At 40.8% G+C, this 26,561-nt stretch overlaps 1 protein-coding gene across 3 annotated transcripts in view; it reads right to left on the reverse strand.

Annotated features, from left to right (window-relative positions):
• TBXAS1 (thromboxane A synthase 1) overlaps positions 1-26,561 on the reverse strand; it is a 242,626-nt gene that overhangs the window by 103,262 nt on the left and 112,803 nt on the right. For all 3 annotated transcript variants that reach the window (XM_069807488.1, XM_069807487.1, XM_069807485.1), the window contains one exon: positions 24,392-24,488. In XM_069807488.1, the coding sequence (XP_069663589.1) occupies positions 24,392-24,488 (97 nt within the window). The remainder of the gene's footprint in view (positions 1-24,391; positions 24,489-26,561) is intronic.

Raw genomic sequence — 26,561 nt, forward strand, 5'->3', positions numbered from 1 at the left:
AGTGGTGAGCAATTGCATTGTGCATCACTTGGTTTGTATATTCCAGTACCTTTATTATTATTATTTTCATTTTATTATTATTATTTTCTTCCTTTCTGTTCTATTAAACTGTTCTTCTCTCAACCCATGAGTTTTACTTCCATCCCCCCCCCCCCCCCCGATTCTCTCCCCCATCCCACTGGATGGGGAGGGAGTGAGCGAGTGGCTGCGTGGTGCTTAGTTGCTGGCTGGGGTTAAACCACAACACTCAGGTACTCTCACCAGATGACTACTGTAAGATAAAATATGGGCACATTTTTAATGTATACATAGACTATCCTATTTCAGGCAATAACAAGGATAATTTGGGACAGGCTGTCAAAGCTGAAGTGGTTTGGACTGTTTTCTCTGAGTATCCTCTTTAAATAAATGATCTGTTTTCTAACTTGTCAGGAGGTACCTGTTCTGAGGATCAGAAGTGCAGCCAGAGAGACCATCATTCACTGGAGTGCTGCTTCATTTGTTACAGATATTCAAAGTTGTAGTAGAACCAGAAGACAGAGGTTCCGGACAACTGGAAATGAGCATCACCCTTGGTGAAAGTACTGTATGCTAGCCTCTGCTCCACAGTTCTTATGTGCTGCTAGGGCTAGGGAAGCTCTTTACACTAAAACTTGACTCAGCTGGTCACCAAATAAGTATTCCTTATATCTTTGGTCTTCAGTTTCAAGCCCTGAGGCCCAGATTGCAGAGCTCCTGAGCACTCACTAATGCCACTGAAATCAACAACAGGGCATGCGCCTTGATCACACAAAATGCATTAGTGCAAGAAATCAGGTCACTGAATGGAGCCTCCAAATTAGCAAACACTCTCAGACCTGTGCTTCAACCACCAGCCTTCACTCCTGATTTAGAGAGTGGAGGTATCACATCACCTCCTCAGAACCGCTAATGATACATTAACATTTCTGAGGCACTCAGAAACTACAGTGAAAGAGCAGAATAACAATTCCCCCAAGGAAATGACCGATTTTGACTTCCAAGCAAGGTTTGAATAGTGTACAAAAGAAAAAAAAAAAAGGAAAAAAATTATAGGGCAACACTTAGAAAAGTATTTTGCATCCACTCCTAAATTGAAGGCTGCCCAACTTGTGCACTCTATAAGACACATCTCCTCTGGAAGACAAGGCTCCACGTAGATAATAACAGATGTGATATAAATCTGACTGTATTTGCCTTGAAAGCAAAACCCCTTCCTAAAACCAAACATTCACCCTCAAAAATGCTCCTAATTGCATAAAGACTGTATATAGCACATTCACAGAGAGGGGCCCAGTTACTGAACAGAAAGCCTGTTAACTATAATGCTGTAACTACGACACTAACCATAGCGTTGCCTTTTTAGCACTCTACTTTATGTCAGTGATGTTCCCTTAACATATTTTTGGTGTGTATAGTATTATATACATATAAACGCTGCAAGGAAGGAAAGAGAATTTTAGCCATAAATTATTTTACCCTGTCTCTTTAAACCGGGTACACAAAAACATGTTTGTGTTTATTGGAATAGCATCAGCGTGACTGACAGTGTATAGCGGATTTCATTTATCAGGTTTTCCTTATCGTTTCTGCAAACACTTTCCTCCTAATTGCATAACCTATGTTACAGGTTCATATAGCAGGAATGAAAATGGATTTGGTATGAGAATGAGCCTGAAGTATCTTAGTGAAAGATGAAGTGTCACCTCTCTCCGAATGGACAAAATACTAGCTGTATCTGAGAATTTTTGAGCCTATAAAAATCACTAAAAAAATTACCATGGGAGGCAGCTGTAATATTTTCAGGGGTGGGATTTTGGTTTTTAGGCGGGGAAGGAGGTTGCCTTTAAGTCAAATGCAATCAGACTCATATTCCATCTAGCATTATCTAAATACTCAACAACTGCTCTGCACTTCCTTCTCCTGTGTAATCAACCATTTCTGACCGCAGTACAGTAATGCTGCATGAAAACTACTGGCAGCATGGTAATCTGCTGCAGCATACCTGCAAGTGCTACCGAGTTCCCACAATCACAGACATGCCATCAGAAACAACAAAGAAAATTGGAGGGATTTGCTTCCAAACAAATCCCTTAAAACACCAGTGCTTTTAAAACAGAAAACAAAATAATGTTTGCAGATGAGCAGCATCTTTGCAATTGATGCAAGAATTCCCTCCCCATTAAGCTGTTCCTTAGGCTGACCCTTCAGACCCAGTTATTGGCTTGTTTGTCCCTGAGTCAATTTGGCTTGCTCTGTATTACTAAATAATTCAGGCAAGTGACTCTTCTCTGGCTCTGAGGCCAAGTGGTACAGAACACCTCCTGTCCCCGAGGTTAAATCACTTTACCGAAGAGAATGGCCATCTCCAAACTGCTTATGGCCGTGGTGCGTGTTCACCTCCTGAACTGTGCCCAAACCATGCCTGGGGGACAACTAATTGATACAGGACAAAACCACGCTAAGAAGCATGTCAGTATGGACATCTGTAGGATCTACTCATGCACTAATGTCCTGTCCCTCTTTTATTCTGGAATAGCCTTGTGTGATTCATAAATCATTTGCTCCTTTTCTGAGTTTGTCACTAGCAGGCTAGACTGAACCCCTGGCAAGCAGCAATAACTGCCTGGAGCAGGAGGAACGGTAGCAGCACCGCAATGTTCTTTCAGAAACCTTCTCTTCTTCCTTTGCTAGAAAAATGAGGGATGAAGGTTTGCAACCAGCAGAAGAAAGTTAATTCAGCCACGCACTCTTAAAATATCCTGAATAGGTGAATCTTCGAAGAACCTAAAGGGCACCTCTGAAGACCTTTAAAAACATACAAGCTCTGAAACCTGTAATATAAACCATTCACCTCCACAGAACCAGCTGCTAATCTACTCCACGTGCTTTGACAACACAGCAAGAAATGAAACTCTATAAAACAGGATCCCAGAAACTTTGTTATCTTAAACTTAGACTTAATCATAGCCTAGTGCTAACAAAACCAATCAAAAGAGATTTACTTCTGCTGGAGCCAACCCTCCACACTGAAAGCTTCATGAGATTCAAACAAGGAACTAAGCTCTAGAGCACCCAAAACCCCAAATCCTAACAGTAACTCCCTCCAACACTAGTTCTGGCATTAGTGATACCTAGCAAACACCATTTGCCTTCATGTAAGTCCGCAGCTTTCTTCTAGCTCTGCAGGCTTTGCAGGATCTAGCTTTAACTGGAATCCCATGCTCATGCTCCCCTGAACTCTAGCCCTAGTCTCAGCCCTACAACCCATGCTAATGAGAGCCATTTTCTCCTCTCACCTCCAGCTTTTCTTCTGTACCTATGGATATTGCAGTATTCAGGGTCAAGTCTAGTTCTGGGTTCCCTCCACCCTTTTCCCTCTTTGGGGAAATCTTGGGGGTATGTTCCCAATGAGAGGGGTCGTCCTTTTCCCAGCCCTCGTGCATGCCATGCAGTATCTGTGATAGCTCTAGGGGGAATGGGTCCAGGCTTTCTCTCCCTGGGTGAGCTCCAGAAGTGAGGAACAGGCACTAGCACTGGTACATCAGGGGGTTAATTTGTTCATCTTATTTTCAAAGAGGGTTGCTGTCCTTCTCTTGCTAAAACTGCACTTGTGATTAGGTATTGCCATCCTGCTTAAGAAATTGCATTTTTAAATTTAATTTAATGAAATGAAATTTAACGAAAAACCAGAGAGAAAGCCTGTAGCACGAAGACGAGACTCTATCCCCATACCTCGGACAGGAATTATTTGTAAAATCTTTTCATGAGATTACTTGTTCAACCCCACTTGATTGACAGGTCATCACCACCAGTTCAGCCAGCAGGTGGAACCAGTAAGCCCATGAACTGCTCATACGGTATTTCACCCAGCCAGTGGCAGTGGCATGACACTTACAGATCAACATAACACTTCCTATTAAAAAAAAACAACAGAAAAAAAACCCTGAGATATCTCCAGGAATACATCTTACCAAGCTTGCAGTAAGTGGATCATGAAAGTGGGAAGGCAGAGGATACCTCCATATATTAGTTTTAAAAATTCCCTGTTGGTAAACTGATACAGTATACTCCTTCAAACTTGCTTGGTGTTTTGTAAGAGGAAAAGTCATGCTCAGCTCTCCCAGCATTTATGACATTCAAAGACACATTGTGTAGCGGCTTCTGGTTCAACCAGGAGAGCACTGTTTTGCATGTTTTTAAAATGAAAACAGAGTGTGTTTATGTCACATACCCTGTAGTTCATTATCATTTCCATCTAGTAGGTTCTTGCTTACACAGATGTTATAGCCACATCTCTTCAAAATGTGTATCACTTTTGTCTTCATAAATCATCATCATATTGGAGCAAGACTCAACTCCTCACCCAAAGATCACAGCCTTCACGGAGGGCAAAGGACTTACATTGCCCACTGAGTGCCGTGCCCCGGTGTGGGAGACCACTGGGTCCCTCCCACCCCTCTGCTCTGCCTGTGAGGGGCCTCCTGCCCATATAACACCAGAGGTGATTGCTACACACAGGCGTCGTCTCTCCCAAAGTAGGCTCGCTTTTCATTTGCCTTCCCAAAACTCCAAATCCTCAGATGCCATAAACCCCACACTGCTGCTCCCAGGTGACTGAAGTCAGTCCTTCCTTGCCCATTAAAACTATGTGCACAGAAATTTCTTCACAAACACCTTCCCAAAAACCCTCCCAGATCATCATTACCCTGCTGATAGTCCATTACACTTTTTTCCCCTCTATAAAAGTCCATTTAAAACAAGTTTGATTTTAATATCTGATTTAGGAGGTGTTCTTATGGCTGCAGAGGGAAAAAGAAAATCACCAAACTAACTCTAAAAAGCTTATGTTGCTTTGCAATTTCATAAAAGTGTCTAGTAAAAGTTTTTAGCTTAATTTGAAACCAACATGCTTGCAGAGAAGGGGAGAAAATATCCACGCGTTATCTATTTCATTAAGCTTTTAGGTTGTCCTTGGTCATTAACATACTTCAGAAGAGTGTTACAAGGTAGAATTGGTTTCAGTGATTACAGCAATTGTCTTCCACTCTACTGTATAGATCAGACTATACAAAAAGGCATCTCCAAGCACATTCTTTTGTTGTCAAGTCAGGATCTTCAGCAACTGACTAATGGCTACTCTTCATCATTACTCATTGGAAAAATGGCACAGCCAACACTAGCTTACAAGTAAATACTGGCTCTTTTTCCTCTCTGTGGCAAGCAGCCTGGAAACATCTGTTCTTGTCTTCGCAAACATTCTCTTAAGTCATGGTTTTGTCAATAGAAACCAAAGCGAGTCATTGCAATGAGGTAAATATAACCATTCATAAATGCTAAAATAAACACATATGGCCTCCTGCAGTCTGACCCAGACTGATGCAAGTCACACATCATTCCATTTGTTGGGGTAAGCAAGATCAAAATAAAGTCCGCACCTTCATCAGTTTGCATATGGCGGCCAGTTTGCATATTTGGGGTCAAAACAATCAAACCAAAGAAAAAAGTATTTACTGTTAATTAATTAGGAGTTTTGGTATTATAAGCAAATTCAGGTTGCACTAGAGAACCTGTGCTCTATACGCAGTTTCTGCTGTGCTGAGATGCAGTTTTTAAACACAATGTTTAAATCTACTTTCCAGTTGACGTAACTGGACTTTTTAATGTTGGATAAAGTAATAAGACTATTAAAAGCCTCTCTGTTTATGCACACTTTTCCTAGAGGAAAGGTTGAGGACCAGAAGGTTCCTTTTACAGATTGGAAGGAGAATTTGGAGAAAAACAGTCCCCCATAACTTTTGCTACAGATATATTCCCATGCTTCGAATCATTGGCATGCATAGGAATGGCAGGCAATGTCCACAAGAACTTGGGCTAGATCTTTCCGTTATGCAGGAACATCATATTCCATAATCTGCTCATTCAGAGACATCCCTGCAGCACCCTTGGAGATTCTGGAGAATACCGAGATTGTAAGTACTACCCAGCTTCCCACTGCCTGTCCTCTAGGCTTCTAACCACTGTCATAATCCTGACCCAAATGCCTGACCCTAGATACCTCAGAAGAGGATTAACCAAAGCTGAGCGAGGAGTTGTCCAAGCTGCTGTGACAGCAATGCAGGAAGAGTCTCACACCTCCCTAGGACCTCGACACCTCCATTCTCATGGATATCATAACACAATGCAGTCCAAAAAAGAGGCCACTACAGCTGTGATCAGGGATTACTCCCCTTCTTTAAACTGAAAAGCAAAGGAAGTCATGGTGGTAACTCCCTTTCATACCATCACTGAGGGAACCAAACTCACACACGGGGAAAAAAAGCTGTTAATCCTTCCTGTGCATAAGGATGGGAATAAAAGTAAGGAAACAAGAATAACGAAGAAGGAAAGAACTATCAGAGCAGGAGTACAGGCTAGGAGAAGGTGCAGGGAGGGATAGTCCTAAACCCTCCTGTCCTTTCCAGGGAATAGTTAGAAGTGAACTGAGACTGGACTTAGATCATTCGTTCCTCTTGTGCAAAGGGCTTCAGTCCCAGTTCTTCTCCGAGGTCTGTTTATATAAAACTATCATTAGATAAAGACACATGAGTAATATTTAGTAGTAGTATCCGAAACCTTGGCCTCCCTGATCCAGATGACTGCCCTATCAGGCTGCAGATATTCACTATCTTCTCTACCACAAATGCCAAGGACTGCATGGAATGTGGAGTAGCTTCAACACATAAGGCTGCAGGTGCACCTTCCCCAAGAATCACCTACAGGTTGCTAGGTAAGGCACTTCCCAGAGATGAGATGAGCGCCTTGGAATGATTTCCAGCAGAAAAATTCATCAAAACCTTTCTCTTGCACTGTGGGTAGCCTCCCTTGTCATTGGGGACTGTACTGAAGAGGCACAGTTCCTCCACCTGCTCTTGTGACTCGAAGGAACGTGTTTTCTGCTGCCACATTTTCTTCAGAGCCTGAACCACCAGCCAGTTTCAAAAGGTACCTGTGAGGTCTTGAAACATCATATTCAAAGGTCTCCTAAGGTGGACACAAAGCAGGTCTCAAAACTGCTAAGCACTCTGACACCAAAGTGCTTCTGACCATGCTTAGAAAAAGAATTGCAGTTGCCCGAGAAACCTTGGTGTTGCAATCATCAGCTTCAAGGGACTCAAGGCACTTTACAAGCACTAGGTATGGCTGAGCAAGAGTTTTTAATCTGTATTTTCAAATTAAGGGCTTTAAATGGGGGTTAAATGCTTAGGACTTTCTGAGTTTTAGCAGCGGCAAGCTACCGAGGTGAAGGGGAGGCTTACCAATGGCTTAGTTTAAAAATATTACTTGTATGCAAAACTTTTCTTCAGAGCAGAGTATATATAAAAAACGCCACTTTTTCATGTATTTCATATTTTACTGAAAATTTTGGTTTGACCTCTTTCACTCAGATGTTGTAATATAGAAATAAAATTATAAACAGGCCAGTCTAGCTTAAAATCTCAAAGCACTGAGAAACACGAAAAGTAAACGAGTAAGTAGTAAACTATGACCAAAAGCTGAGAGTCTTTTCAAAGGGTTTCTATCAGTCTTCCAAGTTCCCATGTAGCACCTAAAAGTTGTTGCCTAATGTCCTAATTTCCTGTGTGACAATATCCTGATATACAAAATATACTTCAAACTGTCATATATCTAATTTGAAACAGAACACTTGGAATCAGTACTTCAGACCAATGATCTCCAATACATGTGAAAAAAACTCAAAGAAAAAGTATTTCACCTTTTTTCCCCCAATGCCAAAATGAAAATTTGAAAACATCAACCAAAGCAAATAAAAGCTTGCTTGTGAAGACTCCTCATGGTTTTAAAAAATACGAATGGGTTCAAGATGCTATTTAAATCAAACTACTGGAAGAAAATGCTATTAAAAATTAGAAACATGGATGCAACCACCAGCTCAAGAAGTCAGCCATGGACAGTCAGATATTAGGGGGCTACTCTATAGGAAATACCACTCTGCACTTGCCCTGTTCTTCTGCTCTTTCTCTAAGCGTCTGCTGCTAGTCAGAGACAGAGCATTCCCTGGCCAAGTATGTCTCTTTTTACGTCAGTTTTCTTCTGAAAAGTTGTTCAGAAAGAAAACTCCAGGTCAGCTGTAATGGCAGCATGACAAGCTGTCAACAAATCACATTTGCAATATCCGCTTAACTGAAGAATTTGAATTCCCTGCCTGCTACTTCACAATTGTTTCTAATTACATTAAGTGTATATTTACACATCAGGGAAAAAAACAAACATTGTGTATTAAGATCTCCACATCTATCTGTCAAAACACTAATGCATTTTCCTGATAGTAGTAGCTGCTTTCGTTCCTCATTTATTTGTCCCTCAAGAAGAGCTAGGCTATAAAACTTTGTAAGTAGTTGCATAGCACACTTTCAGGATTTTATCTTCCAAGATTTCATATTTGTGGTTATTTGTCTGGTTTCAATCAAGTAAAAAAAAAAAATTAAAAAATCCTAATTTATCAAAGCATGTCAGACCATGCTTATATGAAATAGCATTTGTTCATTTGACTCTCACAAATTAATTTGAGCACATCGAGAATTAAGTGTTTGTCATAAAATAATTTCAACAATAATAAAGTCCTATTGCGTACAGATAATATTAAAGGACTTATCATGAGTTCCCTGGAGCTTGCAATTTCAGTAAAACAGCCTCACTTCCCAAACAACCTGTAACTAGACTGTTCCTCACATTGCTCTTATTTGATTTCTTCAAGGAGAGCAGCTAAAATGCTCCTCTGAGTATCAGCAAGTACCTCGTTCAAAATAAATTAACAGTAGCAGCTACTTTTGCATTCTCAAACATATTAGGCTTGTAATAGCAAGCAGTGCGGATTATGAAGCGTAAAGCACATCACCATATCTCGTCATCTTAAGAGTTCTAGGATAAGATAAAATTTAAAAACAACCCAAAACCCCGCAGATTGGAGCCCACACCCCAGAGCTCACTGATCCCTTTCTTGCAAAACAGGCCTCCTTCAGGTGACACAGCATTTTGGAGGGCCTGTTTCACCACCCCATTGCTTCAGTTTTACTACGCCGTCACCACGACCTGAAACTAGAGGGACGGGTCAGATCCTGAATCCTCCCTCCCTATATTGCCCCAAAATCCAGTGCTAGCATTTCAGGCGTAGACAAGCTGGAAGCTCAGCAAAAGCACAATAGGACAGAGTGGTATTTGGGAATTAGATTCTCTTTTAGCAAGTGCCCAGGGAAGGAGCGTGTGCCAGCCATGAGAATGAAACACCTGCAACCTTTCACTGAGTATTAACCCCACCACGGCCAGGCGCACACGGAAGGGCAATGGGGAACTAGCAGACGTTGCCATAGTCCTGCCTGCTGGGACTTCCCACGTGAAGGAGAAAAGAGGCCTCACTCTCTAGAAGACCGTGCATCAGTGACATTGCCAGGCTGCACCCATACTCGGCACACACATCGCGCTCGATTGCACGCACTTAGTGTTTTTGCAAGTTATCAGTGTCTGCACTTCCCAGCCCGGATTTACTGGTGGGTGGGAGAGGCGGAAAGGAAGGGGTTGTAGTTTCCAACCATCAGTGCTGGCCAGTGCAGCACACGCTCCCACATCACAAGAACTCATTTTGCATCTGCACAGCTGCATCTCCCACATCTGAGGTCCATGCTGAACCCCCCCCCCCCAGCATCCAACAGCCTGAAAAATAAAAGGGATCTTGAAGGTGCAAAAATAACCCTCTGCAACATGTCTAAAACTGCTGAAATTTTTACTTAGTATAAATCTTAACACTGGCACCAGCCTAAGTTCTTACAGACAAAACTGACTGTGCACTGCCAATATAATATGAGAACTACCGCAAGCGCCAAGGGAACAGCTGAAAAAAGTGAGGAAATGAGAGCTGCCCCACTTGACCACTGGGGAGGGAAAAACCAAGGCTGCGCCATCCAGCAGCCGGGGCATCCAGAGAATGTCTAATCTGACGTGGTGAAACACCAATTAGGGAGGGGGCATTTCCTCTAAAAACTCAAATCAAACATTAAACAAAATAAAACCAGAGCTGGTTAGAGAAACTTAAAGCAAGCCGCATGGTTGAGAGAAACTGGAAATACTGCAAAATCAATTTGTTTTTCCAGGCTTTCTGGAAGAAAAAAATGGAGAAAAGTTCCAACAAAATACCTTGTTACATATGTTTTTGGAACAAAATAACTTTACTTTGCAAATTGAAACAACTTTGACTTTACATTAAAAGCTGTATCTGAAACAAAATATTCTAATCATCTTTTAATTTTTTTATTTCAGCTTTTGACTCTTCAAAATCAGCCACAACATGAAACTTCTATCTTCCACACATTTCCTAACCAAATCTCAGAAAACATTAAGCACCATGTAAGGTATATATTTTTTTCTAATTTTTGATGCTGGCAATATACCATGCTATCTATTCCTACTGCAGTCAATTATGATTATATTATGGGGAAATAAACAGAGCAAAATAAAGCATTAAAAGGTTTGAAAATCCTAGTCAGACTGCAGTCTTTGTATCCTAAACCATATGCAAAAATGGGTCCAATTCTTTCGTTATGTTATCCTATACTATTTTTTCCCACAGAATCTCTATTTGATTTTGCAAATGTAACATTTATAAAGAACATGTCCTGAAAGGTTTTAGTATTACATATAAAAAAAAAAATCTTTCATGTGAAATGAATCAGTCACAAACTCAGGATTCTCAACCTTTAGACATAAAGCTCACATGACAACTTGTAGAAGTTAGTGATCTGTAGAGCCCTGTCATCAGAGAGCAATACTAGCAAGCGAGTTTCCTTGTTCTTTAATAATTTTTGTTGAGTCTGTGTTTACTGAGATTCTTCAGGGGCTTATAAACTTAAGCGGTTTGGTCAGATTTTCAAAGTGGTTTTTATATCCAGCCCTTACACTAGAGGGAACAAAGCCAAAGTCAAAGAAAAAGACTCTGGGTTTATTTTCCCCCACAACTGATAAATAACCTTATCTTTTCCCTAGGCTGCTTCTCCAAAATAGCGAGACCATTTTGACTGAAAAATTCTAAATGGAAAATATTAATTGAAGCAGTTCAAGTTTGATAATTTGCTGAAAGGTAAACATCGTAACGGAAGACATTGGGCAACTTTAATTACAGATATCACCATTGCCTATGCTACAATACTGCTTCTTTGGAACTGACGAAATACCAGTATAGTCCTGATGACACTAAAACATGAAAGGTCAACGACTGGTTAAACTGGAATGTTTCTGAGCCATTGTTAAATTATTCAGAATTATTTTAGGAAAGCTGCATAAAAAGTGCAAGAGTGCAGTTTTAGCTTCATCTAAATGCGCATACTGAAAATGGAAAAGGAAATGGGGAAACTGTCCTTTGCAATTGCCTTGAAAAGGGAAAAAAAGAGTATCTTGTGTATCTTCAACTTACAATTAATCTAGCAGAGAACAACAGTGCAAGATAGTTCTTGTTTTTACTATTTATTTCCCCAAACCCTTTTCTGCAAGAGCAAGCGTGAAAGGAAAAGAAGAAGAATGGGACATTATCTGAGTAAAGAATGTAGTTATTTTAGCTTCTGTTGCTTAACACCAGTGAGAGGAGACTGGCAGGAGTAAATAATTAACAATGATCAACAATCCTGTTCTTTTGCTGCAGGATAGCTGTTTCCTAATCCCTGTATATATCTGCTGCTGTTTAGGGGTCTGTGGGGCTAAATGGACCCTCTTCTAGCCATCACCAAGCCTTCAGAAACAGGTGAATCAACATGAAAGTGAGCAGCGGCCAGGTGTGCTCAAAGTAGGGAGCACTCGTTATGCTGGAGAGTTGGGAGCAAGTCACACAGTGTGAAGACTTGACTTTTACACCCCTCCTCCTCTTTCCTGTTTTCTTTTAAGTGTGGTGAATTTAACGCTGACAAAAAGTCAGCAGCACTGGCAAGTTCGCTGCAACCTTCCTTGGTTGTGGTCAGGAGCACTGTGTGCACAGCACAGCGCTCCCCCAGCACCTGCACAACACGCTGCAGCGTGTTCCCTTCCTATGGCTCCGATCGGCCAACTATTTGCTGTCAACTATTTACAGCAAATGGTGCCAAGATATGTGGTTGCTATATAAACAAAGAAAAATTCTCTCTAGAGACTAAAATAAGACCTGCCGACTCATTTTTCACTTATGATCCCTAAGATTTACAGCTGTAACACACTGTCAGTGGTAAGGAGCGCATCGTCTCTAAACATCCTTTCCCATGGAGGTTTTACTCTTGCAGAATGAACATTACATTGCGTATGATGGCAAGCAAAAAAACAGGATGGCAAAAATTTTTGCTTAGAACAAACCTACTGGAGTTAATTGCTAGGTAATTTTGTAAAGATCACAGGAGAACTTTCCAGGCTCTGGTCAGAGAACCACTACAAAAACAGCTGCATCAATTTAAGATGCTACTACCCCATCAGCTGTTCACCACCCCCATCTATTGGAGATTACCACCATTGAAATGGAGCTGGTGGAGAGCCCTTGTGAGCACTCATCACCTGCTTCAGTGCCAAGTCAGCCTGCATAGTTTTGAAAAAGTCTGCATTGATACATAAACTAAGATGGATTAGCTTCTGAGCTGAACCAGATGAGGTATGTTCACACGATCCATTTTGTAGGCCTTGCTGTAGGAATGGTAAGGCAAGCTAGGACATCTTAAGAAAAGGTTGTTAGCATCGTGCTAGATAAGAATATTATCATTATCTCAAAAAAAGGGGGGGAGAACTTTCATATGTTTGGATACAATCCAGGTAAATGGATTAAACTATCTGAATGAATGACTAAAGAGAGAACTATTCCCACTATTTTTGAGATGACAATACTACTTTTAGAATACTTAAAATGAAGAGCAGAGGCTTTCAAGGATTAGTATAATAATGCCCATGTGTATCACATTAACTCTCACTGGAGACGAATTAACTTCACTTGCACACACACAAGTCCCCAAATATAACTCGTATCACATTCAAAACAAAAAGCTCATCCATGGAAAAAGTCACCTGCTTGCATAATAGTTAATAGAAAGGATTCAAAAGTGGTGGGTGGAAACTGATTTGTAGCCAATGGAGCCACTGGAAGAAACGATGCCCAGATGCAACCTCTGGCACTGGATGTCACCACAGCACTGGCTGCTGGAGGCTGGGCAGATAAGCCAGAAGGAAGATTACTGCCACTGACTGTCTTGCTATTATGCTTGTCTTTTCACTTCTGCTGCTGACCACTTTGAAAGAGGACACTCAGCGAGGCTACACAGATCTTAGGCATGATACATGACAACCATTCAAACTATTGCCATGTCACATCTGCTCCAATGCTCAGTGCTGAACTTCTAGGCTTCTGGGTAGGTACATGGAAATCACTTCTCTGTGCTGTGAAACATCACTTGCATAGACTTGACTGGGTTCTTCTATCATCAGATGCTTCAAGAGGACTTTTTGTTCATGAGCAGGTGAGTTATCTCCGCATGTGAAGATGTGACAACAAAGCAAAGTACTGGGTCTGAACTCCCAATTGCTCAAGTATGTAAAAAGACCAACTTGAATGTTGTGATCTGAGACTATATCAATTCTGGAACAAGTGACAAACTAACTACTCTTCTCCTAACAAAAGCAGACTGGGAAAGGCAGGAATTGAAGGACACGATGCTCTACTATATATCAAGAACAGGGAAAAGGGACAAAACTGTAAACAAAACAACCAATCTGCTACTGATAACAGTTTCAGAAGTCAGAAATGAGGGACTGTTGAAAACCCATGCTATTAGACTGAATAAGCTTCAGAAAAAATATCCCCACAGCATATGCCCAAAGAAGTACGAAAAGTTGAACTTCCCTTTAAAAAACAACAAATTGACAGAAATCAAAGGTCAGGACCAGCAGAGACCAGCATGAACTGCATCTCCACTCCTCATGTATCACACCTACTCATAACACAGTCAGCTAAGGACAGGATTAGATAAGGAAGCATTACTGTATTTAAACAGGAAAAAATATTTATCAGCCTTAAGATTTCACTTATTTTATCCAGCAATAAAATGTGTTCTTTAAATAAGGAACAGAGCCCTGGGAATAGATAGTCCTTTCCTGTCTATAAGCATTGTTTGTCTTTAGCTTTGCAGTATAAAAAGAGTAGTGCTGCAAAACCAGTAAATAAATAGCCAATGTAAGTTTGATGAAAGATTGGCTCAGAAGACTGCTTTTGGCCTGAATAGAAAGATATGCTTTCATCCTGTTTTGACTATACTCATACGTTTACCTAACATAATTGGATGTAGTTAATATTGCAGGAGCCTTCAAGCAGCGCACATTTCCCTCATTAGTGGGTTTAAAGCCTTAATGATATCTCCTGTGCTGCAGAAAAGCCCAATGTAGGCTTTAAAAGTGATTGGCAAGTTTCAACAGGAGAAAAACTGGGGGAAGGGAAGGCAAAACCTAATAAAACTCTGATCTTGATTTCATCAGTTGTTTAGAAAAGGAAATTTTGCATAATGATAGAAGAAAGAAAAAAAAGGTGAGGATAAACAAGCCAAAAAAGATAATTCCAAAAGTTGGTCTTAAAGTAACTCAAAGAAACATCTGAAATAAACAGGGAGCAAGTAGAAAGACAGAACGTCCCTTCACATACCTGCAACACACTAAGACACATACATACTTAGTCCTACACAAACTCCTACTGACATAAACAAGTGCATATGCACAGAGTATTGTCAAATCAGCATCTTCCTACACCTGCAGCAAAAGTACCTTTTTGTAGTTTCATTATGCAGCATTTTCCCCCCTCCCTTAAAGTCTCAATAGAGTTGGCAGGGAAGACTTGCATCTAAGAAACAGAATGTCACAATATACCATTAACTAAGTACATGCAAAGGGTTTGGGGTTTTGTTGTTTGTTTGTTTTGTTTTTGTTATTGACTAATTTTGACCATTTTCCAGGAACAGAAATTTCACAGGCTGGTTTAGTTTCAAAAGAAGAGTAATTATGTACAGCTGTATTCAGTATTTCTTAACTGCCTTGAACAATCAGTGAAAGGGAGATTTGCACACATTATCAGCCACTATCATTAGTGCTGTAAAGTACGTAATCCATCTGGTGTTCTGCTGTCTACCTAGGAGCAGGTATTGAACCAATGATGGCTGCAGTATAATAGCGTAAAGAAAGAGCATTAAAAATGAACAAAACAACACAGCAACCCTAGTCATTTCTCGATACCAGATTGTCCTTGTGTTTGTGTTCCCCCATGGTTTTGCAAACCATTTTTATACATATAGGCGTGGAGAGTGGAGAATTAAAAATGTAAATTTCATCAACATGCGGTTTTGCAGTCTTCACAGGGGAAGAGGTAGCATGATACCATGGTGATGGCAGCACTGCAGCCCATTAATAAACCAGAGAAAGACTCAGGGATAGATTCAAATACTCAGACCTGTGCTGAAAAATAACTCACTTCATAATAAATCCTGTAAAAGATAAGATGACTGTGCATCTCAACATCAGCTGTGGTCTCAACCTACTGATTCATTATGTCTTGGATGGGGGGCAAGGGAAGAGGAAACTTGTATTTAAGCTTTCTAGCCTCCTTCTAGTCAATTGCATTGCTTTTATGTTGGCAAGGTTTATGGTCCATAGCATCTGAAAAGAAACAACCCATGTCTGCAAAAGAGAAAAGGTGGAAAGTTTTTATTCGTGTATTCCACCTGTGTGTAACCCATCTGTTTCCACCATTGCTGCTAGCCCTTCATACAGGAGGGATCAGCTGGTTTTATTTGCTATCCTACCTGGAAATGTGACAAATATTAGTGTTTGCTTACTCAGAAATTCATAAATCCTAAGCAAACTCACATGACCTACCTGGACAACAATATATTAGCCAGTTAAAATAGTAGCCTCACAAGAAGTATGGCTTTCTCCAAGCCCAACTTCGGTCTGACCACCACTGCTGGGTATATGCCGACCTCTTGCAGGAGAGCTCTCTCCAGCCACAACAACACAGCAAACTTTCCTCAAACAGCAAACCATCTATGTAACCACCCAAAGAAAATAAAATGTCTGTTAGAGGTTCTCTTCCAGACCATCCTTAAATTAATTGGACTTAACTACAGTCAGTGTTTTTAGATTGCTTGCTTGTAAGCCATCCTGTGGCACTCCAAACCGTCGTTATCGATATCTTCCTAAACCTTCAGAAACTCACCTTTATCAAATACTTAAATGTGTGAGAAGAGACCATGTGAGAGACAGAAAAAGAAAGGCTCCTATTTAAGGGAACCACCCCATTGTGGACAGACTATTAATAAACGTGCTTAGGTAAATACACACTCACGGCCCACTGAATTAAATGAGACATAAGAATGTGCGTAGAAGTAAGTAAATGCTAACGTCTTTTTAGGAACAGTAGTCAGCAGAGGCACATGCCAGGTGTTCAAGGTAGGTACAAATGAGCTTTCCCACCTTGCAGGACAGAGATTTCACTTGGTTTCCTGTTCTGAATTAGAATTACAAATAAAAATGACAAATTTAAGAGAAGATAATCCTCAAAATACATTCAACTGAATCTGTTCATATTAACTTTAATACTTCAGGTTTTTTTATATCCTTCAAAATACTTTAAAGTAATTTTTTAATACTTCAAAATACTTTTAAATACTGCAAAGTTACTCAAAAGGGCAAAAAAAAGAGCTTTTCAATAAAACTTTTTCCTCTGCATTTCTGAAGCTGCTTTTAAGAACAAATAAACAAACAAACCTCCCACCACAACCATTTGAATTAACAGATAAACCAAATCCCAACCCTTTGCCATCAGTTCTAAAGCACTAACATTCACTAACGATAATGTTCAGCTGGAAATTCCCAACATACTCTTTTACATTTGTTAAGGTGACAAAGCACTTCCGAAATGATTTGCCCTTGTGAACACAGGAATTCTGTAGCAAAGCCAAAAACTGAGCTCAGAGCTTCTAAATCCCAACCTAGAGCCCTAATCACAAAACCAGACTTCATCTCACTGGGATTCAGAGGATCAGGTGGTTCCCAGAACACGGTCTACTAATATGTCAAGTCTTTCTTTAGACCAACGGAAGCCAAAGTCTGATTAATTTTACAGTCAATAGCAGTGATCATTTGACAACATTAGTTTTATGCTATTAGCTGCAGCATATGGGGAATAAGGGGCAATTTGTTGTGCATGCATAAAAAGACATACACAGTCTGAAAGAAATGACCCTCTCAATATTTATTATTTTAATTTTAAAGTGTCTGTTGCAAGCATATGCACTGCTACTTTAAAACATTTAAACAGAACTGGATTTAATTGCTCAGAAAAATTAACCAGCAAGCTCTGAAAGCAAAAAGAGGAAAGAAAAAAGAAATCCAGAATTAAAAGCTATTTTACCAGGTAAAGAAGAAGGCAAAATAGTTACATACACATTGACCAAGCTAGAAAGATATCCTGGTATGTCTAGAAGACAGCCATGGAGGCACACTGGGGAAAGAAAGCAGATACATCATTCTGGTTGTTGAGCCTAGGAGCTCCTGCTCCGGCACAGCCCAGTGAGAACCATCAGGTCAAAACAAGGATAAAAGCCCTTGCTCGGCTCCCTGGCAGAGACTGGCACTGGAAAATCTCTCAGGCATTTGGGCTCACATGGTTGTACCCACAAATATGCAGTCACACAAATTAATATTAAACAGTTAAATGCTATACAGCCAAACACATTCCCTGCTAGCATAATTCCCTTTCTATAATGATGCTGTACCAGCCAAGATTTCAAACAAAGTATGATCTAGCAGCTGTAGAAAACTGCTAGGCAAAAAAGTAATTCTTAATAAATTCACTGCTTGGACACCTTTTCACTTATCCTTGTAAGGCACAGAATGATATTTGGAAGCACTGAATATTCTCAGCTCAATGAGACTGAGCCTTATTGTACATGTGGCAGGATCAACGCTTACTTGAATTTGTCCTACAAAGGGAGGGAGGAGAGAACATCGCAGCTCTGTATGACAAAGAACTGGATGTTCAAGGCATGGCCTGCCACCAGGTGTGATGGCTTTGCTGCATCAGGAACTGAAATGTCACCACAGCATGTAAAGAGCAGCACATTTTGTGAAGTTTCCATAATCAGATATGGCACGATCAATGTCTGGAAGGCTCTAGTAAGGACTAGATTCAGCATCTCTTCAGATCACAGAGAGACCCCAAATCAAATATGTGTGCATCTGTATGCATCCATAAAAATATACAAATATGTATGCATGCACACATGTGGGTCTAACAACTAATTCTGAGACGTGTTGTGTCCAGAAGCGTTATGCTGGTCAACTTCCATGTCCTGTGTGAACCCAGCAAAAAACAAGATGAAACAAGATGAAGGAATGGGAAAATGAAGAAACATACCTAAAAAGACTGAGGCAGTGAACAAACTTAAAAGCACATTCCTTCCCTCTGCTGCCACAAAAATGTGTTTGTTTTTAAAACTAAATATCACAATCAAATTATGAGCACATACTGGAACATCACTTGTGTACTGAACAGTCATTTTAAAGGGTGGAAAAATGAAGATCTTGATATATATTTCACAATTTTTTCTCATTTGTTTGAATCATTTTCCAAATATTGACTTACCTGCTGTCACACTGTGTGTCACTAGTGCTTTAAACCACATGCCCATGCAAAGGTGAGCCTCCATCAAAGCACATTCATCATCAGTTTACAAACTGAGTTCATCACACTTTGCAACAACAATTTGGAAACAAACTAAGAACTTCACATGAAAGGATGATGATGACAGCATTGACACAACCGGAAATAATCCTAGGATGTTTGATTTGAAGAAAAGAAACATTTCTAAACCAAACAACCAAGGGTACAGGGTCAAGACAGCATGTATACGCGTCTTTTGGCAACAGTACACAACTCTTCATTCTTTAACTATTTTTATATGACGTCTCCAGATGAATATGTTAGTGGGTTGATTTTTCAAAACAAAACCCATATTTGTGAGAGAGGGACTGAAGAAACAGCCCAGCCCATAAGCTGGATCAGACTATGGGTTTGGATACACAACTGAATTACCACTGTTTACCGAATGACGGTATGTCAGCGGGGCTGCTGCGTACAGGCAATGCCTGTACTCTAAAAACCAAGGCAGGATGCATCAAGTAAGAACTTGCACAAGACACGCAAGCGACCCTTTGCTTGCAAAAGGCCAAGAACGCATACACACTCATACACGGACAGTCAGTTCCTGAGGCACCACTCAGCTGTTTGAAGCCAGTTGTGCATCCCAGCCCTGCTCTGGAGATGCATAATCGCTATCAGTTCGTGTGTGGTCATCTGAAGTTAATAGAAGTATGCTGATTTATGCTGCCTGAGGGCCTGACCCAAAATTCACAGAATTACAGGATGGTTGAGGTTGGAAGGGACCTCTGGAGGGCATCTTGTATCAAATTTGGATAGACCTTTTGAGAGAGCAATATACACAGACACTTTTCTTGCCAGTACTGTGACCCCTCATAAAGGACCAGAAAGAACAGCCCATACAGGGGTATGGCAGCCGTCCTGGACCACAGCTGAACAAGATGCAGAAAATAGGCTTCTTCCTATTTGGTGGCTGTATTTTATCTGTTTAATGCCACGGGTAAGCCTGAAACTTTACAGATTTAGCAAAATAAAGAGGAAGCCAACAGCTTAGTGTAAGAGGCAAATTCTACATGTGAAAAGAATAATCATGTCCCACACAGATGAACTAGAAGAGAGGGAAGGGGAAGGACAGACAAGCAAAAAGAAAAAAAGCTCGGTCATCTCGCTTTTCCTTCAAGAGGGATACAAGGAATTTGTATTGCCATGTTATATCAAATTCCTCGCTACTTTTTTGTTCTTACTTTTACTACTTCATTATTATTTGTCTTTAATCCATTGTTACTTTTTCCACTGTAACAACAAAGTTCCTGATGAGAAAACAGTGATGTTTTCTTACAGCTAGTGGAATTGGTGTAGATTTTTATATTTAATTTTTATATTTAAAAACATCACCCTCTTCCAGCTGGTTGGCATGCAGATTTAAGGATTTGGTCTGGATCAACTACGAGTTTCCATTTGTGATAGCCACATGAATCCTGGCAGAGCACTGACTCCAGCAGCCTGGCAAACCTTGACTAGCCAGTACTTAACTTTGCCTTAGGGCTCACTGATCCACATTTTTAGCAAATAGTTTGGCCTACGACTTCTGAGTAATTTGAATTACATACCAGGTAATCTCTCTCTTCACATGGCTCCATCTTAACATTCTGCTCCTACATTTTTAAAGGCACACTGTAATGATTCTCAAGTACTAATTCAAAAAGAGATTTTCAGTGCTGAAATTAAAAACAATCTGAAAACAGATTATGTATCGTTATCCTGCCTGGCAGAATGCAACAAACATTGTAAACCTATCTCACTCACAACACAGCAATGCAGCTAAAAATGGTCTTAGCGTTCTTAAAAGAAAACTTCTATTCAAGAGACAACTTACCATAGTTGTGAGAAAAAGGTATCATTTACTGCAGCACAGCCCTGCCTAGAATGCTGGCTGAGGTTTCCATGGTTAACCTAAATTAAAATCAATTCCATATTTTTTGGCAGAAGGTCTATAAGCTAATTTTCATCTTTTCTTCAACTATAATTAAAAACATAAGGAAAAGGCTTCATATACTTCAAGTATGAAGGTACATTACAGTAGACATTTTTGTTTTTAAATGGCTACCATGTCACTTTAATCAAGTCAAAATTAAGTGGGAAAGTAGAATGTCATTATTGCCTGTGATTATACAGTTAACAATAAATATACCCCATGCCTACAGGGGAATAACACCCTGCGTGCTAGACTTGGTTGCTTGTTCTAAAAGGAAGTGAACCTTAACGCAGATTTGATCTGCAGTCACCATACACTTCTGTCACAAGAATTACAGATGAGTAACTCAGAAACAACAGAAGATGCCAAGGGAACCTAGAAGGCTTTTTACAGCAATATTCGAACGATATTCATAGTAAAGATGTGAAATGTGTAATATCAAAGGGAAACATAATTGCAAAAAATGAACAGGAGTTTGGCTTCTGATCACATGCAAAATCTACTTTGTCCAGGTAACGAGTGAGCAGATAGGTTCAATGTGTGAGAAGTTTACCAGCGGTCCAGGTCTCTCTGGATGTGGAGACAAGACACAAGATGCTTCCAAAAAAGTCCTCTCAGCAAATTAAAACCACCCCGATTCCATAAAGGTCTTCTGATGACTTTGCAGCAAGAAGCCAGCAAGTGCACAATCCCAGATTAAGGTCTTTCTTCTTATGAGTACTCAGAGGCATGACATCACATTATAGACAGCTTTTCATTAAAGCCCGGAGTTCACTGAATCATTATTTTATCCTCTTCTGTCTATCAAGTACATCCACTGTTTGCAACCCTTCACAAGTTTAACATCCCATTGTCTCTTACTCTAATGTATATGTATTTTAAGATTAATTGAAAGAGCAGCAAAATAAACATGGAATATAAACTTTTTCTACACTTAGCTTTTAGAATTAGTCCTGCACATCCTGCAGCTTAGTGACACTTTGTTAACATGTGATTGCTACACTGCTACAGAGTATGGTGAATAATCTCTCTCTGTGGAATTCTAGGTTAGATAACTCACATTTCGCCTCTGGTGGATGAAGTACAAACCTTGATTTTGGAAATGCACTGGCAGGGGGGAAGCACGGTGGATTTTCCCAAGGCCTGTTCAAACCCACCAGTCTCACTCCCTTTCCCATCCTTCTCACCCTTAAACACTGACACTCTTAAGTTAAAAAAAGGCTTTGGGTTGAAATAAGAAGTGTATGCCATGTCTGGACTGAAATATATTAGCCTAGCTTTGTGAACAGCACTAACTCCAAAGCCAACTCTATAACCACTCATCAGTAGACTATTTGGGGAAGGAATGGGTAAAATAAGGTAGGGGGATCTATTTTGCATTTTGAATTCTCCACTAGCAAATATAAACCCTCACTTAAAGGTGCTTGCTTTGAGTAATTTTAGAAGGCATAAACAGAAGCAACCCTATTAAAAGTCTTAAAACGACATTTATTCAGGCAATATGAGAAGAAAGAACTCTATTAATTGTAAAGTGCTTTTCTCACTCTCACCTTTCAACTATTATTCACATACAAGCATCTGAATAAATTCCACTGGCCTTCATTACATACCATCCAGCATTATTTGTTTTCACATAGAAGCCATAGTGCACAGGATAACCTAAAACTTCATTGAGAGAGCTGACTGTGAATTAAAGAGAAGAGGCAGCTTCTAGTGTGAAGATTCAAGAGGGGAAAAAGATCTCCAAGTTAGATGTGTAAGGACCCAGAAACAGAAGGCTGCTTATCTTCAGGAAGTGAAAAGCAATGGGTGGAAGAGGGGGAACAAAGGGGAAAGTGAGAAATAACAACACTCAAAGATTGCAGCTGTGTGAGAAGACCATGGAACAAGCAGATAAAAGCATAAAAGATGAAGCAAGTTCATTTGAATTAGACTCATGGGCATTAAGCAAGCCAGAAATAGCATCAGTGTACAGGGGGAACTGTTCATTTTGTCAGAGAGGGGTAGGAGTTGAATTTTCTCATCTGCCACAGGCTTTCTGGTTAGTGGTGGGGATGTCACTCAGTCTGTGCCTCAGTTCCTCATCCATAAAGCAGGATGCTGTGCAGAAAAACCACAAGTGGTTCAGGGGACAGTCAAGTGATAAGGACAAGATATGAATCTACACAGAGCTATACCTAACAGATCTCTGATGAAGGAAAAAAGGGAGAGAGAAAGACTGGGTATAATGACCTGGCCCACCTGAGTTTTAGAGAGGAACACAAATGTTACAGAGCATGACAGATGGATGTACAACCACAAGAAAGAGAGACAAATCTATGACCATAAAAGCCTGGAGAGGAAGAAAAATTTTGCCGAATAAGAAGGGTGACAATGCACAGACACATATATTCAAATGATGAGGCTGACTAAAATTAAGAGCTGAACAAATATCTGAATGTACCCTCAAAGGAATGCTCTCTAATTTCAGAGAGGTGTTATTTGGGCACCAGCTACTGCTATGAATAGGGGGTACAGTCTACTCCTATCAAATATACAGGAGAAAAGCACGGGAAAGTTATAGACAGGAAGAAACAGGGTTCCTGCTTGGGTGTGGAAGAAGGGAACGGGTGGGAAATTCCTTCAAAGACAGAGAAAATGGGGAAAAGACCCTTGCCACACACAACAACTTCAGCCTAAGATGCTCACACACTGGAAGTCTTCCATTCAGATATGAGTTATAGGCAGAATAGAGGGCAACTGGTACAAGTGGTTATTAAATAAGATACAGGTAGTCACAAGATGAACCTCATGTACCAAAAGAAGCAAGTAAAGGAGACAAGCAGTCTGCAACCAGAGTGTCTGGTTGCAGAGAGGATCAGAGGGGCAGAGGAAACAGACAGCTGATCAGAGACGAAATTTTCCCCGAGGGCACAAACAACACTCCTGAATACCTGTGAGTTTATTTGAGCAGGTTTGAACATACAAAGGGGCCAGGAGGAAGCAGGGAATGGACAGCACTGAGGCAGCGTGTGGTCAGAGTGACAGTATTCCCTTGTAAAATGCTGAGGAACTGCTGGAAATCTTTACTGTCCCTGTGTCCATTACCCACTCATTATTTCTTTTAATCAGTACCTGAAAAACAGCTTTTTAATAGATAAGAGTGTAACCAACAGCATATGTTTAAGTCCTTGCTAACTCCAACTTCATTCTTTGCTATTTATTATTTTCAGAGCGGTAAGTATGACAAAAAAACATGCGTTAGCTGCAGGAGGCATGTCCTTGTCCCAAGCAGCCTGTTCCTGCCCTAGAAAGTCTAAAAGCATAAAACAGACCATGGGTGGGAGAAAGCAAATAATACTGTCCCCATGTTACAGATTGAGAACCAAGGAAGAGACCTAGTAAGTGATTTTCCCAGGAGTTCACAGGAGGTCAGTGGCAAAACTGGATACTGAAACCTTCTGTCTTCAGCATCCATCTGGTGCCTCAGTTACAAGGGCAGTGCATCTCTTCTAAGGACATCCTCCTTCATTCTCAGAGTGTCCTGGTAACAGGAGTCTTTGACTGAATGTATATATTGAGTTTATATAGCTTCAAGTCTTATTGAACCATATTGTACCTTTCCCCCTCTCTATTTCCATCTCCCTTGCAGTCACTTTTGGTGTGAGCTCAAATTAGCAGTACTACCAACTCCATCCACAAAGTCAACCTTTTTATCTACTTACAGTTCTGTTGGTGAAGTTACTGAAATCTGTCACTAAGATTTGCTTGATCATCTCTGGTGTGGAGACCACCACAAACATTTGGCGACCAATGTAATACCTACAAAGAAAGAGACATTTTAGCACATAATGACCAGCAGAGAACCGCCTCCTTCCCTAAAATAACTCTTTTGGCTTGAAAATACTTGCTGTGAACAAATATCACAGAAAATACATTCCCTTGGGTAAAGTAGTATTTTTTCTCATCCCTTGCAACTATTAAATTAAGATGCATGGTCCTGGAATTTCAAAGAAACAGCTTAAAACCTTTTACTGATTAATCAATACTCGGTCAACATTTTAACATGAAGGTTTACACACTCTATGCTCACTATGAATTCTGTACAAGGTGGTATAGTATCACTAAACCAAACTACAGAGGGGCAAAACATTAGAAAACAACAAGCCAAACAATCATGAAAGACCTACAAAATTGATTATCCTGCAGTTAGCCACATGAAATGTCATTCCATGGCAAAGCCCTGTCTACAACGAGCCTTTCCAGAAGTCTCCCCAGCATGGCTGCAGTAAAGGCACACTTCTACCAGCACTGGAACTGAATGCATCTCAGACCCCAGGCTCTGCATTTCCACAAACATAACCATCTAACAGATACCATCTGAACCTTACCTAACAGCAATAGAAAAAAAAAAGGGGGGGGGGGGGGGGGAAGGTTCAATAAGTATAAAGGAATTAATAAAACTTTAGAAGAAGACTGGGTGAGAAGGGTCTCACTCTCTGCTGGTACACCCTCTATCTCCCTGCTCCCAGTTTAATCTGATCTTGTGGAGCCAGGGTCTGTCCTTGGGGGCCTTCACACCATTGTGGATGCTGCAGAGGTACTGGGACCCACCCCAATCCCACAACTCCTTAGGGATGCAGAGCTCCCTTTGCCAGCGGCATTCCCCCGCAAGGCCCACAGGCACTCCATGCTTGACTGCTCTGCAGGGGGAGGAAGAAATACCACCAGCAAGCAAAGGTTGCCTGCAGTCCCCTACCTTTGCCGATTGCTGGACCAGAAAGACTACGCAGGTGGCGCTGCCTTTGCTCTGCCAGGAGAGAGGAAGAGGAGGCTGGAGGCAGGCACAGGAGGGCCAGGCAGCTAAGAGCAGAACACAAGAGCAATACCACAGATACTGCAATACTGTGGTAACATCGATGCCTAACCATTGTGGTATGATATAGCTTAGTATCAATATATTGCTTATCACCTGTCTACACTGCAGCAACAGAACAGACAAGCAAACCCTGGGCTGAATTAAATTTAGCAACTGGAGGTTCCCATGGCAATGAAGCTGCAGCAGCACTGATTTCACCGAGGGCAAACAAGTCAGACAAGTATCTTGATTCCAAAGCAGGGTTTCACAGTCCACCTTGACTCCTGTACCACCAAAACTCATAACAAACAAATGGCAGAGAAGAACAAGAAAATAATTTTCTACAGGAAGGAAGAGATCATCTTTTTTTCTCTGGTGGGTTTCCAGAGGGAACTGTTATTTCCCAGATCCAACCCACGGGCTCCACTTGAACCTTAGATACAGGTGGTATGCTCTATTAAAATAAACCTTTTTCACCTCTCCCAGTTTGCTAAACCACAGTAAAGTAGCTGTCTGTTAATGGTCAAACTTTTCTTCAGAATCTTAACAGACGCGTAAGAAAGAGCTGAGGCCTCATTTTAAAGACTGCTTTGATCACAGTCTTTGGCAAAAGACGGTAATGCCCTACGTGCCCTTTCCCCATGTACTTTGTACAATTTCTCTGGCATCAGAGAGGCAAAGCAAGCTCCCAAGGCAAAGACCTGTGCTGCTCCAAACCTACCCAGGATGATCAGCCATGAATACTGACCTCTCGCGCTCACACCTTGCTTTTCTCTTCCCCTCTCCAAAGTTTATTGAGCTCCTTTAATGGTTAGTGACTGATGCTGCTCCAACACACAGCTTTTTGCAGGGACCAAATACACCAGATTCCAAATCTGAATCAGAAGCTGATTGTGTCTACGCGGATAGCTTAACTCTGACCACTAAAAGGCATCACATGATACATCATGCAAAGCACATATGTGCATGAGACACACACTTCCAGGTTATTTCAAACTTGGGAAGTTGCAGAGCTCCAGCTCCAGTCCACTGGAATA

This window comes from Haliaeetus albicilla, chromosome 19 (assembly GCF_947461875.1).
Source record: "Haliaeetus albicilla chromosome 19, bHalAlb1.1, whole genome shotgun sequence".
Lineage (NCBI taxonomy): Eukaryota > Metazoa > Chordata > Aves > Accipitriformes > Accipitridae > Haliaeetus > Haliaeetus albicilla.